The sequence below is a fragment of the Malaclemys terrapin genome, chromosome 3, assembly GCF_027887155.1.
Source record: "Malaclemys terrapin pileata isolate rMalTer1 chromosome 3, rMalTer1.hap1, whole genome shotgun sequence".
Taxonomy (NCBI): Eukaryota; Metazoa; Chordata; order Testudines; family Emydidae; genus Malaclemys; species Malaclemys terrapin.
This window is the reverse complement of record NC_071507.1, coordinates 85870623-85885295: the sequence shown is the minus strand read 5'-3', so window position 1 is coordinate 85885295 and position 14673 is coordinate 85870623. Positions and strand designations below refer to the sequence as shown.

Below are 14673 nucleotides of genomic sequence, written 5' to 3'. Positions count from 1 at the left end.
GACTATGGCGAGAGACTGTGCCACACACTCTCAAAGAAACTGAGGAACCACCTGATCAGCATCCTGTACAGCAAACAGGAGAAGGTCAAGAATGAGCTCTCAAAACTAGAGACTCTCATACAAAACCAACCTTCCACACAAACTTCCACATGGCTGGACTTTACAAAAATAAGACAAGCCATTTACAACACACACTTTACTTCTATACAGAGTAAAAAGGACAGTAAACTATCTAAACTCCTACATGTCACAGGCCTTCAACATTGGCTCTCCACTTGTAAGGTTCTGGGTTGTAAGATTCATTAATGATCTGGAGGATGGCGTGGACTGCACCCTCAGCAAGTTTGCCGATGACACTGAATTGGGAGGAGTGGTAGATACGTTGGAGGGTAGAGATAGGATACAGAGGGACCTAGACAAATTAGAGGATTGGGTCAAAAGAAACCTGATAAGGTTCAACAAGGACAAGTGCAGAGTCCTGAATTTAGGACGGAAGAATCCCATTCACTGCTACAGATTAGGGACCGAATGGCTAGGCAGTAGTCTTGCAGAAAAGAACCTAGGGGTTACAGTGGATGAGAAGCTGGATATGAGTCAACAGTGTGCCCTTGTTGCCAAGAAGGCTAACAGCATTTTGGGCTGTATAAGTAGGGGCATTGCCAGCAGATCGAGGGATGTGATCATTCACATTTGACATTGGTGAGGCCTCATCTGGAATACTGTGTCCTGTTTTGGGCCCCACACTACAAGGAGGATGTGGAAAAATTGGAAAGAGTCCAGCGGAGGGCAACAAAAATGATTAGGGGGCTGGAGCACATGACTTATGAGGAGAGACTGAGGGAACTGGGATTGTTTAGTCTGCAGAAGAGAAGAATGAGGGGGGATTTGATAGCTGCTTTCAACTACCTGAAAGGGGGTTCCAAAGAGGATGGATTTAGACTGTTCTCAGTGGTAGCAGATGACAGAACAAGGAGTAATGGTCTCAAGTTGCAGTGCGGGAGGTTTAGGTTGGATATTAGGAAAAACTTTTTCACTAGGAGGGTGGTGAAGCACTGGAATGGGTTACCCAGGGAGGTGGTAGAATCTCCTTCCTTAGAGGTTTTTAAGGTCAGGCTTGACAAAGCCCTGGCTGGGATGATTTAGTTGGGAATTGGTCCTGCTTTGAGCAGGGGGTTGGACCAGATGACCTCCTGAAGTCCCTTCCAACCCTGAGATTCTATGATTCAATACTACAATTCATACCATACTTTTTTTTTATGAACTCCCTTCTCTGCATGTGCCAATATATATTTATGCCTATATCTGTAATTTTCACTCCATGCATCTGAAAGCTTTTTTTTACCCAGGAAAGCTTATGCCCAAATACATCTGTTAGTCTTTAAGGTCGCACCAGACTCCTTGTTGTTTTTGTGGATACAGACTAACACGGTTACCCCTCTGATTCTTAAGTAGGAAGAGGAGAGGGAGTATGTGGAGGGCTATTTCTTGAGCTGGTGAGGATTTGGGAGGCTGCGAGCTGGAAGAGTATGTGTTAGGTTGGTGGGGAGTCAACTGATGAATGAGATTGTGTGTGAACTGGACAGGAGATGGTAGGATCAGAGCTAGATTGGAGGAGCAGAAATTGGTTTAAGAGAGAATACTTAAGGAGTAACAGTGTAAAACTATTATTTTCTCCAACACTTTCCTTTTCTGTAAAGTGCCCCAGTTTTTCACTTCAAAAATACAATCAACCTCAGGGGAGCGGGAACTGGAGGGAGGTGCAGATTGCTACTTGCAGCCCTACCACTTATTTTGGGAACTAGCTGTCACTCTAGGAATTGACCTACTTCTTGTTACTTCCCGTAAGCAATGTCCAGATACCTGACTATCCATGACTGAGAAAGAGAAAATTAGTTTCCTTATTTGTAGATTTTATTTCCCATAACAGGAAGCATCTGGCTTGGATAAAATTTTCCTATATATCAAAATGTTTTTGATAAAACAGACTGTAGATGTTATAGTCTTTATTCTATTAAATTTACAATCTACAGTGGTGCTACCTGTCTCTTCTAACTAGTTTACATAGTTTCAGCTTCAGAAGATTTCATCTGTAATAACAGTATGGTACTGCAGCAGATTCATAAAAGGAGTCTGAATTCAAAGCAAGGAGGAAGGAAGGGATGATCAGGGGGAAGTACTTAAGATGCCTGTATTGCTGTGAAATTAGTAACCTAATGAGTAATGTTGAGACCAGATAATTCTCTCCATTATGAGAAATATAACTACAGGGAAGAAAACTAAATGTCTCCATTCTCAGGAACTTTTATTTATTCAGATATAGATTTTGATTTTACACAAACTAGAAAAACTAAAAAGGCATACATTTCTCCCACTGTAGGGGATGTTTTGGAGGAAACTAAGGGAAAAATTCAATACTCAGAATTATACACACACATGATACCTTTGACTTCGCCGCTCAAGTTTACGCTTTTATATGATAAATATGACAAATTACAGTTAGGTTCAGATTGGTCTGAGATGAGTGAGGTAGTGTTTCTTCTTTTCTATGATTTTGGTTAAAAAAAAACAGCAGTTACACACCCCTCTCACTAGTTACCCTTCCCACACCACGGTCATTTTAATGAATCTAGGTTTGATGCATGCACCGCTCAATCAAGTGACTTTCACATAACTCTCCATACTGGCAGCTAGTTAGAGAGGTGGTAGGCGTAGACGGTGCTAGACTCCATGCCCAGATAGCTCTAACAAGCCTTAAACTGATGACTTGGGCAAATGTGTGTATTGTGCTGGGAGATTTATGTTGACTTGTGTGGGTGGTGAATGAGAGGTGCATGTTGCAGTGAGGGTCAGTGTGTGTCTGGGTTCACTGTGTGTGCTGGTTGTATTGCTTTGTGGGTGGTTTGACTGATTTTTGTCTGGGGACTGTGCTGGGGGTTTGTGCGTTGATTTGCGTGTGGGTTATGCTGGGAAATTTTGTGTTCCTTTGTGTGGATTGTGATAGGGAGTTAATGTTGAGTTGTATGAGTGGCAAATCAACCCCTGAAGAACGGTGGCAATTGGCCCAAGCAACCCACAATCTGTTCAGTCTTCCTCATATCACTGATTACAACCAATGAAATTAGCTGGAGCGTGAGGGTGGTGATTGGTTGAGCTACTTCTCAAAACACAACAATCTAGGACTCTTGCCATAGAAACATCTTTCTGATAGTCACAGCAAATTATATGTATTTTATATATTATATATATATAATTTGCTGTGACTAACTGTTTTGTACGTGCTTGCCTGGAAAAGATGAATTGTACAGTGCTTATTTCTTTCGTAAGCCAAAATATGATGTTTCAAGATTACAATACACAATTTGCACTCAGTAGCTGGGTTCAAAAAGTTAACTACTGTGCATGTAATCCCTGGGACTTCAACAAATTTCACATATATCTTGGATAAATAGTCTCTACCAGACTTACCCCCCACAAGGACTCAGACCACAGTGAAGATGAAAACTGCAGATGTACAATACAATCCCGGGTGTGAAACTGAAACCTGAAAGGCTAGTCTTGATTCAGACACTGATGCTACTGGATTTGTTTGAGAGTAATTAATTTACACATGAATAATTATTTATATTAATAACTTAAATACCGGGATAGTGTCAGAAAAGTAACTAATGCTACACAATGCTTTTCTTATTTCCTCTTCTTTGTCTAACTTTTATTTTATGCTGTGTGATTGTTATAAGGATTATAATCATGTCAAGACATTGTGATCTTAGTAATGTTTAAGAAATTTGGAAAGATTGACTTTAAAGTAAGTCCTTAATCTTTAAATTTCCACCCATTTAAAAGATTCTAACCTATTTCTGGGCAGAAGGTTTACTTAAAAGGTTATTTTATCATCACTTCTCCCTCACAGACGGATACACTAAAAGGTTTGGATGGCAAATGTATTGAAAATATGCTTAAATAATAAACTGATCACTGTTGGTTTTACCTTTAAGTGCAGTATATACTTAAATTTCATTTAAAGTAATAGAATTGTTACTCTAGGTTTTGTTTTTCTATGTTTTAGTCTTCTGTGGTAACTTTTGATACTGTTAAAAGTTAAAGTTGTTATATGAAAAATGTATCAACAAAATAAAATAACATTTGTAAATCTTGAGAAAAAATGTATACAAGTATTTTGATTGAAAGAGATACTGAACTTGATTGACTATAAAACTTTCTACCTTTATCTTATTCAAAGTTATCATAAGATTGATGGTTATTGGGCTGATGTTCCATTTTTTTCCCTTCTGTGAGGGCAGCATTAATAGGTGTGAAAGAAAGAAGGCCCTGAAAAAGACCATCCTTTGGCTAGGGCTGATACATCAAACAAATCCACCATTCATAAGCAAAGTGTAGAAAAGGCTGTTGATGTCCCTTGATGACATGATTATATCTATGACTGGCTAATGACACAAGACAGACAGGATGTCGTCATTGGTGGAAGAGAGTCAACAGTGACAAAGGGCAGAGCAGAGAAGTGTTTTTAGAACGAATAAAGAAAGTGGCAACCATTTGTTTGTGTGGCAGATGGAAGGTTAAGAATGCAAATAGAGCAGAATTATTGACCAAAATATCAGGATATAACATGGGAGCAAAAAGACATCACCACCTAGTTATCACAAGATATTACATGGTAGATTATGGTAACTCATTCAACATGAAGTATTTGTTCACTGTATATATCTCCCAAATAAATAGGACACTGAGACAGAAAGAAATACATCATTCTCAAACACTGAAGTTGTGTCACATTAGTTTTCATTCAATAGATTGCAAAATATTTTACGTCAATGAATTTAGTTCGTCTGTACCCTACCATATCTCAAAGGGCAGAATTATACAGGACATAATCCTTGCCTTGTTTCCTCTTCAATAGTATCATGCATGACATCTCTCATGGTAGTAATACTGATTAAATAGTGGGTAGTCATATTTACAACTAATCAGAAAGTTCAAAGTTGCTATGAATTTCCTGTTTTCGTTTAAGCAGCCTTGTTCACATGGGATCATACCAATAGCTCCTGTATACGCTCCCTTATTTTGCTAATGAAAAGTAGTGAACTTCACTCATTTACAACTAATCAAATGTTTTGAATGCTAGGATTTTGTTTTTAATTGCTCTGGAAGTTGTCAGATACATTTCTCTGGAGATCTGATTCATTCAGGGAATAGAGCACAGCCTTGATCAGAGACTGAAAGAAAGTTACCTCAAGTGACCAGTGGGCCACAGAGACCTCTTTTCTGTTTTTCTAGTGTGGGATGGAGAGACATCTGTAAGCAGTACTTACCCTGCTGACTTCCTTAGGAGTCGACTCATCTGTGAGGAAACAAAGCAAACAATTAGGCACTCTGGGAAGGTTCTAGAATGAATGTAGAACAAGATATTGTCCTTCAAGAAACTTTTGTTCTGTTGTACAAGACTTTCTCTGACTTAGTTCATTATTTTGGTTGAAATGTCTGTTTTTACTGATATACATTCAACTGGCTTGCCAATAATTAAGGAGTAAAAAATTCCACACCTAGAACCACAGCAACAGTCTGATTAAACAGGTGAGCTTTGCTGTGTGCTGTAACACTTAAATTAGGACTCTATTAGACAAGCTGGGGAAGAGAGTTGCCACTAGATCCCACATGTGCAATGCTAGAAACTGAGGGCTCGATTCTGCTCCACTTGAAGCCAATGACCCCTATTTACTTCTTTGGGTGCAGGAGAGAGCCTTAGTGACCAAGAGCACATCGAGGATGTTGTCTGGCATAACATTCAAAAAAAGAAGCATAAATTATAGAAATATATCTCATTATGTTTTCCATTTTTAGAATACATACAGGCTGTACTGTGCATTTTTTGAAGTTTACATTTAAAGTTATAAAGACAGATATAACAATACAGCATATCTTTAAAAGCATTGTGCAACATTTCAGAAAGTGAGCAAAGGGAAAGCAATCATACAGTAAGAGACCCGCTACCACATGAAGTTGATTATGAACCTACAGCCTCATGTGTCTTCTGCTGCATAATTATTTCTTATAAGAAAACATGGAACAATCTGTATCTTTCTATTTTTGATCCCACAAGCTAAATTATTCCTTTTTGGACATTAACTCCAAATCAATTTCATCATACAAAAGAGGTCATATCCTTATTGGATCCCATATGTATACATATTTGCATATATCTGCCTAGATGTGGATTTTCAAATACTGCATCTCTGCTAAATGTGGTCATAGCAATACTCCAGCATAACCACAACTGCCTTTATTTGGTCACACTTTGTTCCCCTGAACAGGGTTCATTGTGTCTCACACCCACTATCAAAGGAATTTAAAAAAAAAAAAAGTGTTTGTGACAAAGTTCTGGACAAAATTTACAAGGAAAGTCTGATATCACGAATTGTGTTCATCTCCCCAGATTTGTTTGAAGGATGCTAAGTAAAATAACAAATTTCATGTTTATGAACCAGCATTATGTCTTACCTTAGTTGCAAAAAATAAATCTTACATTGAAAATTCTATGCACAAAGAGTACAGAGACATGCCCAGCTGAGCCATTTTAATTAGCCCTGTTAAATACTTATCAGCAGACCCCATGCACTTTGCAATGTGACATACTCATTGTACATGGAAGTGTACATCAAAGACAATAGATCACCTTCCCTGGCTGGATCAGTCCAATGTGATTGTTCTTACAATCACATAGCTTTCATAGCATTTCAAGATGTGATTCTCACTACAACTCCAAATGATAGCTAGAATATGGATAAACCAAATGCCACAAACCTAAAATCAGCAAAGAGTCTATCATGTTATATGCAGCCTGATTAGATCTCCATTTAAGATAGTAATTCCAATGTCATAAACACCAATCCATGGCTATATATTGTTGTGCACCTTCACCATGACATTGTGATTTCAGACTCCTCTCTGAGCTAAATAACTTTAGGTGTATTATTTGCTTAATGTGAAACAGCATTTCATTCTTCCTGTAAATATTTTGTGCAAGGCTTTGGTATATGGGTTACCAGAAATTTTGAGATCTTGCAGTTCACAGTTAATTCCTTTATTATTATTTATATTTTGTAGTAAGGAAGCATGTAGAGGTCAAAATCAAGGCTTGGACTTCTTAGTGCTAGGCACAAGACATGCAACATGAATAGACAGTCCCTGTACCAAAGAATTTACAATCTAAGCGTATCAATAAGTGGATACAACAAACAGTTAGGGAGGCGGGGATGACACACACAAGGAATCAATGAGACAATTATGATTAGAATAATAAACAGCAGTCACAACACACTAGCCTCCTAGCCACTGTCTTTTTTTTGGGGGGGGGGGGGAAATGCATCACAATGGTAAGTTTTAAGGAGGAATTTCAAGAAGGACAATATAGTGGTGTTGCAGATTTTTCCACTACGCTCCTCCCAGTGGCAACATTGGGAAAAGCACAATGGTATCTGAGGGAAAGCAGAGGTTGAAGGCTAGATGCTAACCAAGAGGTGACAGGACAGGGACAGCATCCAGGGTGTTAAAAGCAAAGACAAGTTATTCATTCAATATTCATAAACGGCCTGTTCCAAAGTCCACTGAAGTCAATAGAATCTTTCCACAGTCTTCAATGGACTTCAGAGCAGGTCCAAAACCAGCAATCTTTCACGACAGACAAGTCCCAAATGTGTTAAACCACAGTGTTTAATATGTTGAGTTTCAATTCTTCCAAACTGAACTACATGAAAACTTTCTTTGCTGCTCAGTATAAACTGAACATACAGGTACATTAAAATTCCCAGTCTCCATAAGGAAAGCATGTTACTCAAGACAGAGTAATAGTAATTGAGGCAAAACAGTCCCCAACCCACATAGTAACAATGGATTCTGTAATAAACTGGGGCTCAATTCTCCTCTATGTCTGAGAGCAACTTGGCACATGGGGAGGGTAGGCGGGACAAGCTGGCTTCCTGATTTAAGCCTAGCTCTGGCATAAGTTACAGCAGGGGGCCGCAACCTTCGGCACGCAGCCCATCCGCTGGGGGACCTCGAGACATTTTGTTTACGTTGACCGTCCGCTGGCATTGCCCCCTGCAGCTCCCAGTGGCCACAGTTCGCCATTCCCGGCCAATGGGAGCTGCAGGAAGTGGCAGGCCTCAAGGATGTGCTGGCCACCGCTTCCCACAGCTCCCATTGGCTGGGAATGGTGAACTGCCTTACTATAGAGTTAAAATCTTAGGGCAAAATTCAGTCCCATTCTACATAGATGGTTCTCATTTAGTCCATGGGGATAGGCGGAATTGACAGAATTTGGCCCTTAGTGGAAAGAGGAATACCAAACACATGTAGTACACAATTTTAAATACAATTTTTGCATTAAGTTTTGACCAACCAATCCATGGTGTCCATCTTTATTGACAACTAAGTCCATAGCAAGTTTAAATTTTGGAGTTATGAGAATGCAAAAAAGAGTGTGCTGGGAAAGACTTCTATTATCATGATCTGTTAATTCAAAATTACTGAACAAAGTGTTAAAAAATTTGTAAAAATTCAGCTTTGAACTGATGGGGAGGGGGGAATATCAGCCATTCCCCTGCTTCCCCAGAAAGTTATAAACATCTTAAAAAACAGGGTTTAAAATGAAATTTCTTCCCTTGTAATGACGGCTTTATGTTGTCACTAATATGACACTAAAAAATAAAACAATGGTCCATAAAATCAGTCCTTCCTTCACTTACCTGAGTGCAGAGTTTCAAGCAAGGGTCACACTAGAATAGCTCCCACTGACTTGGCAAGACAGCACTTTTTGTTTGTTTTTTAAAGAGGCTATCATCTTGTGCTCCAAACTCTAAACTTTCAATTAACATATACTTTCTAACTCTTATGGTTGAAAATTTTTCAAACGTGAACCAAGTCTAACAGTGCAGTGATATCTCCCGGATTCCACAGACAACCTGAAACAATGATTCGGAGAAGCATGACTTGCCCTGGTTTGTTTCAGTGGCTGTTAACATTGAAGCATAACAATGACAATAATTTAATTGACAACATTGTTAACTCTTATTAAAATGGCAGATCATGCAGAAAAACCTGCACATTCTACAGTGAGTGGTTTCCCATTTTGGCATACCAAACAGATTGATCTTTCTTTGTGAGCAGAGCCTGGGAGAGTGCATCAGGGTGTAACTTAAGATATTCTGTAATAGTCTCTGGAATCATTAACACCAAGCACCAAGAAAGGATCTGGGGAATTTAGTTCCTGCATTGTATGAGTTGCTAATGTCATCAACTGTTGCAGGAGCAATATACGTATGTCCTGTTTTTCAGATATTAGAATCCCTTGGGATATTACTACAGTCTGGCTGGCTGTGGAGAGAAACAATGCTGATAATCATTCCTGTGATAGTTCAATATGTGTATAGATGATAATTCCCAGAAAAAAAATACGTGGCTCTCAAGAGACAAAATATGCCATGTTCCTGGGAACTCTTATAATTAACTAGGCCACATTGCTCATAGTTGTGTAATACACCGTCTCTTACAACTGTGGTTTGTGAGGCACCTTCAATTAGTTAGCAGAGCTGCTTCCATCACACCTCTGAAGAATGTGCAATTGAAACAAGAATTGGGTTTGCCATTCTAAAAAACTTGCAATTGGGCATGTGTCAGTTTTCGAGCAGAGTTCCTTCAGGTAGGCTGGTGCTTAGAACCTAAAGACTGATAAGCTTCAGGGAATTAAGGTTAACATCCTGCAAGGAGGAAAAGGTAATAGTTCAACTACAAAATGGGGAGAATATAACCAAGTAGCTATCCAGCTCATTAAAGCAGTTATTTTTTAAATCTTTTCTCCTTAATACTTTGCAAATTTACTTTAAAAAAGCCACAACACCATCATACCCAGGCATTAATGACGCCACAAAGAATGTGTGGGATAGTGAGGGGAACTGCCATAAGACTAAATCAGTTTTAAGTGGTTCACAATTTGACAACTTTGAATGCCTCAGCCTTAGTATGTGTAAGTATGACTAACATCTCTACATATAGCACCACAGGTGTGCATAGCACTTAACATGGTACACCTCTACCGGGCGATATAACGCTGTCCTCGGGAGCCAAAAAATCTTACCACGTTATAGGTGAAACTGCATTATATCAAACTTGCTTTGATTTGCCGGGGTGCGCAGCCCCCCCCGGAGCACTGCTTTACCGCATTATATCCGAATTCGTGTTATATCGGGTTGCATTATATGGCAAGGGGTAGAATCCAGACTATGTACAGAGGAGAAGACGGGTCTGGGTGGCTGGGACAATGCGATGGGGAGTTCTCACCTCTGGCCAGAAGCACTGTTTCAGGGACTCAGAACCCAGCTGGGCCATGCGCATTGGCTGAACTCTGTGCTTCTGAAGCAGCAAAAAAAGGATTTAGCACTGTAATAGGAATATGATGCAATGGTCCTTGTTTCACTGTATTGTAGAAGCCCTGGAAAAATTTCAAGTTGTATGCAAATATTTTTACTTCAGTTCTGCATTTTTCCTTTGGTGCAAGTTATGTTGTTCTCATTACTACCCATTTTATTTATTTGCCATATTTTCACCTGTAACTTTTTTCTTTTTAAGGAAATGAACAAAAAATATTCCTGTGGCACAAGCGAAGTAATGAAGTTATTATACCCCTGTGAAATTGCTCCAAACTCCCAGCTTCCACTTCTCATCAGCCACAGAATCTGAAATAGACTGAGGAGCTTTGCTTACTGGCTTACTTTCTGCTACCTATGTCTCTGAATACATTGAAAACAAACAGATTTGGGCTGAACTTTGCAGTGGAGCTCTGAACATCTGCAGAGAAGTCAAGACTGAGCAGTTCTCTCTTCTCTCAGACCAGCTGACAAGGGAAACAAAAGGAAATGTCCTGGGGGAATAGTCTACTAACGTCAACAAGGGTAAGAAGATCATTAGTAGTTGAGATGATAGGTTACCACATGGGAGTACCATAGTGATCCAGTGTGGAGCATACTTACGTCAAGGGAATCATTTAATTCCCTCTGAAGGAACCCTGCTGTAACTACAACATACGTACATTTGTATTAGAGACGTATGTTATTTATTTTGCCCAGGGGATTGAAAACAAGAAACTAAAATGTGTTCTGTGTCATTTAAATAAATATTATAATAGAATAAAAATGACAGAATAAATGCTTGTATGCAGTCATTTTAGGATATTTCCACTGACCTGTTTGTAATCCCAGTCCAGCTTTGGGTTTACAAATGTGTGTTGTATATTATAGAATAATGATATGCAGACAGTTCAAGATTTTAGAGTCTTTGGAAAATGGCAAATTAAACTAACATGATAAAGTATCAGCAGCTCACAATAATTCTGAATGATTTAGCACTCATCACCCTTCTTAGCAATATCACTACTGGGAGTAAAGCATTTTGCTCTGCTATAAAGAAATTACTTATCTGGAACTGCTGTTGTCTGAAGCTGTATGTTGTAACAGATTCCCACCCTCTCATCCATTCTCCTAGTGCGTGACTGGTGGGAACTACCAAAGCTTCATGATTTGGGGGGCAGACTCCTCACCTCCACACTAGAACAGTGCAGGAGTCCCTAGAGTTAGTTCCTTTTTTAAAGACATTAGAAAGCATTAAAATATGCAAATGTACCACCAAGTCTGGGGGTACCAACAGGGAGAACCCAATCCTCAGTGCATTGATGACTTCTCCATCCCTGGGCACATCAATGTTTAAGGCAGTGGTTCTCAAACTTTTTGTATTGGCAACCTCTTTCACATAGCAAGCCTCTGAGTGCAAACCCCCTTATAACTTTAAAATGGAGTTTTAAAAATGTAATTTAACAGGGGCTTGGGGATGACAACATCCACACATGGCTGGGCTTGTGACCTCCACATAACCACTTTGTCACCCCCAGTTTGAGAACCCCTGGCTTAATGGAATTCCCTTTTCATCTCTCTGGCATTATGACTCTCCATTAGCACTTAAGCGCTGGAGGGAGACAATGATATGTACCATTGATGTTTGGAGCATCAGTGATACCTTGGTGCACCAGTGCTTATCTAGCTATCAACACTCACTGAAACGCCAATATGGCTACAAATTGATCAACTGTGGTTGACGAATCCTATGTTTGTCAATTACAATTTCACTTTTACAAACTTCATTTGCCATTCTGGCTGTATGTCTCTACCAACACTGGCACACCTTTCTAATGTAACCAAGTGCCACACTTATAGCTTGAATAGGAATTTTGAAAAATAAGTTTGAGTATGTGACTGATTCTATAGAAATCTCCTGCCTATACTGCTACATCTACCTGTAATGAGGAACTCAAAGAGTTTATTATATTGTTTGCAACCACAGTTCAGTTTGTTTCTAACTTTTCATAGTCAAGCAGAGTAGCATGAAATCTCTCATATGCCTCAGCTTAAATTTTAGAGTACTGTGAGAGTAAGTTAATATTTTTACAGAAAATAACAATTCTTTTGTAACAGGGTGAGGAAGGAGTGACCTGCCCAACCCCACTATCTCCCCTCCCAGAATGATCTGGGGAGGTAGTTTTCTTTAATAGGAGTCCAAGAAACTTTAACAAAAGTTTGCCTCATCAACACACAGCCTGTTCAGGCTCCTTTCTGGTGGTAGGGGGTCCCCAAACAAACTTAAAAGGGAAACAGAGTCCCCCAAATCTGTCCAAGGGCATGGGTCTTACCTCAGAGCCTGAGTGAGTGAAAAGGGTTCCTTCATAAAGTGTTTCTTATCAGCTTGCAGATGCCCTGCCCAAGCTGACTCCCTTGTGGCTTCTCAGTCAGACCCACCTCTCAGAACTGCTTCAACTTTTTTTACAAAGGAATCAGCTGTTTAAGGTTCCTTTCCTGAGCCAGGTGTCTCTGATTGGCTTGTTTAGTAACCCTGTTCCAGCCTTCAAGTCTCCCGCAGAGCAGCTCCCTCACTCCCTGTCACATCCTTACATATCCTTTATCTACACACACACTTGAACAGTTTAACATAAAAGATGGATTTTTTGAACACACAAAACTAATAAGACACAAGAACTGTCAATTGTTTAAAAGTGCTAAATAGAGAGTAAGAACAAGATTATATTACTCTTTTACTGACGTTGCTGTATACATGCAATGTCTAATATTTGATTTAGGATTATGCCATAAACAATATTTACATACAAAATGGAAAAATAGTAAAAACTAAATATTCAAACTTTACCTTCCTGCTAATTTACCACAGAAGAGAATAAAATCCCTCCCAGTCTTCCATGCACACAAATAGAGGTGCATACCACTGATAATCCTTGCAGCAGTTACTTAGTCCTTACTCTTTCCTAACAAGTCTTTTTCAAGGTCTCCTCCTTAGAGCTCTTAGGGTACGTCTACACTTACCGGAGGGTCCGGCGGCAGGCAATCGATGTTCTGGGATCGATCCCGGAAGTGCTCGCCGTCGACGCCAGTACTCCAGCTCGGCGAGAGGAGTACGCGGCATCGACGGGGGAGCCTCCCTGCCACCTCTGGACCCGCGGTAAGTTCGGACTAAGGTACTTCGAATTCAGCTACGAATTTGCGTACCTTAGTCCGAAGTGGGGCGTTAGTGGGGACCAGGCCTTAGAGATACCCAGTCTCTTCTCTGTCTAAAGATTTCCTCCTCAGAGCTGAAAGTCCACACCCAAATTATTAGAAGGCAAATCCAACCTTCCCCATTGCAGTCTGATATACAATCCCCCTCACAACCATGTTACGTCAGTACCTTCTAAGTCCTCTTTCTAGAACTCCAGGCAAAAGATTAAGGAATTTACATTGCGAAGTTACTATGGTAACTGCTGTGTGTCACATTTAGACTGTCCTGAGGCTCTGTAGATTCCAGCTCTACAGTTCAGATTTCCATCCCATGTAGTTAAGATGATTTTTTGGGGTCCAATTTAATAGGAATCTGCAGTCAGAAGTGATGAGGAAAAAGTGCTCAGCATCCATTAGCACTGAATCTTATGGGAGCTGTTGGGCACTTTACCACTTTTGAAAATTAGGCCATTTACACAGATGCCTAAATATGGGAATGGGATCAAGTAGAGCAATGAACCTTCAGAACAGAGCAGAACACCACAGCATAACAATGAAGCAGTGAGCAAGTGGTGCACAAAAGCAAACACTTGAAAAAATAACTAACGACTGAGAAAAGGAAATGGAAAGTCAAAGAGGACGGCTTCAGACAGAGTTGCTACTTGCTGAACCACTCTGCACAGGGAGAGGAAGAATAGAGATTCTGGGAATATTAAGAATCTTAGGGAAAATTCTCTATTGCAATTGGCTGTGACCTGCTTCACTGATTTCTGTAGGAATTACCTCACCTGGTTCCCTGGTAGAAAGAGGAGCACATTCTGCCATTCTTACCCAGAGGAAATAGAACAGTATCCTACTTCACAAGTAATCCCAGTGAAATCAATGGGACTATTTAAGGAGTAAAACAGTACTCACCATAATTATAGGTGGCAGAATCTGAGCCAAAATGAAGACAGAATTGTGAAAAAAGGTAAATTGTGAACAAAAAAGCAAAAACTGGGAACTTAACTCTCAACATTTTGAAACAGTCAAGTTAGGCATTGCAGTGTACTAGATTGATTTCCAT

The 14673-nt window shown here is 39.8% G+C and overlaps 1 protein-coding gene across 5 annotated transcripts in view; it reads right to left on the bottom strand.

The window, feature by feature from the left end:
* Positions 1-14673, bottom strand: part of PDE10A (phosphodiesterase 10A) — a 534797-nt gene that overhangs the window by 108367 nt on the left and 411757 nt on the right. For all 5 annotated transcript variants that reach the window (XM_054023695.1, XM_054023697.1, XM_054023694.1 and 2 more), the window contains exon 3: positions 5331-5359. In XM_054023695.1, coding sequence (XP_053879670.1) covers positions 5331-5359 — 29 coding nt within the window. The remainder of the gene's footprint in view (positions 1-5330; positions 5360-14673) is intronic.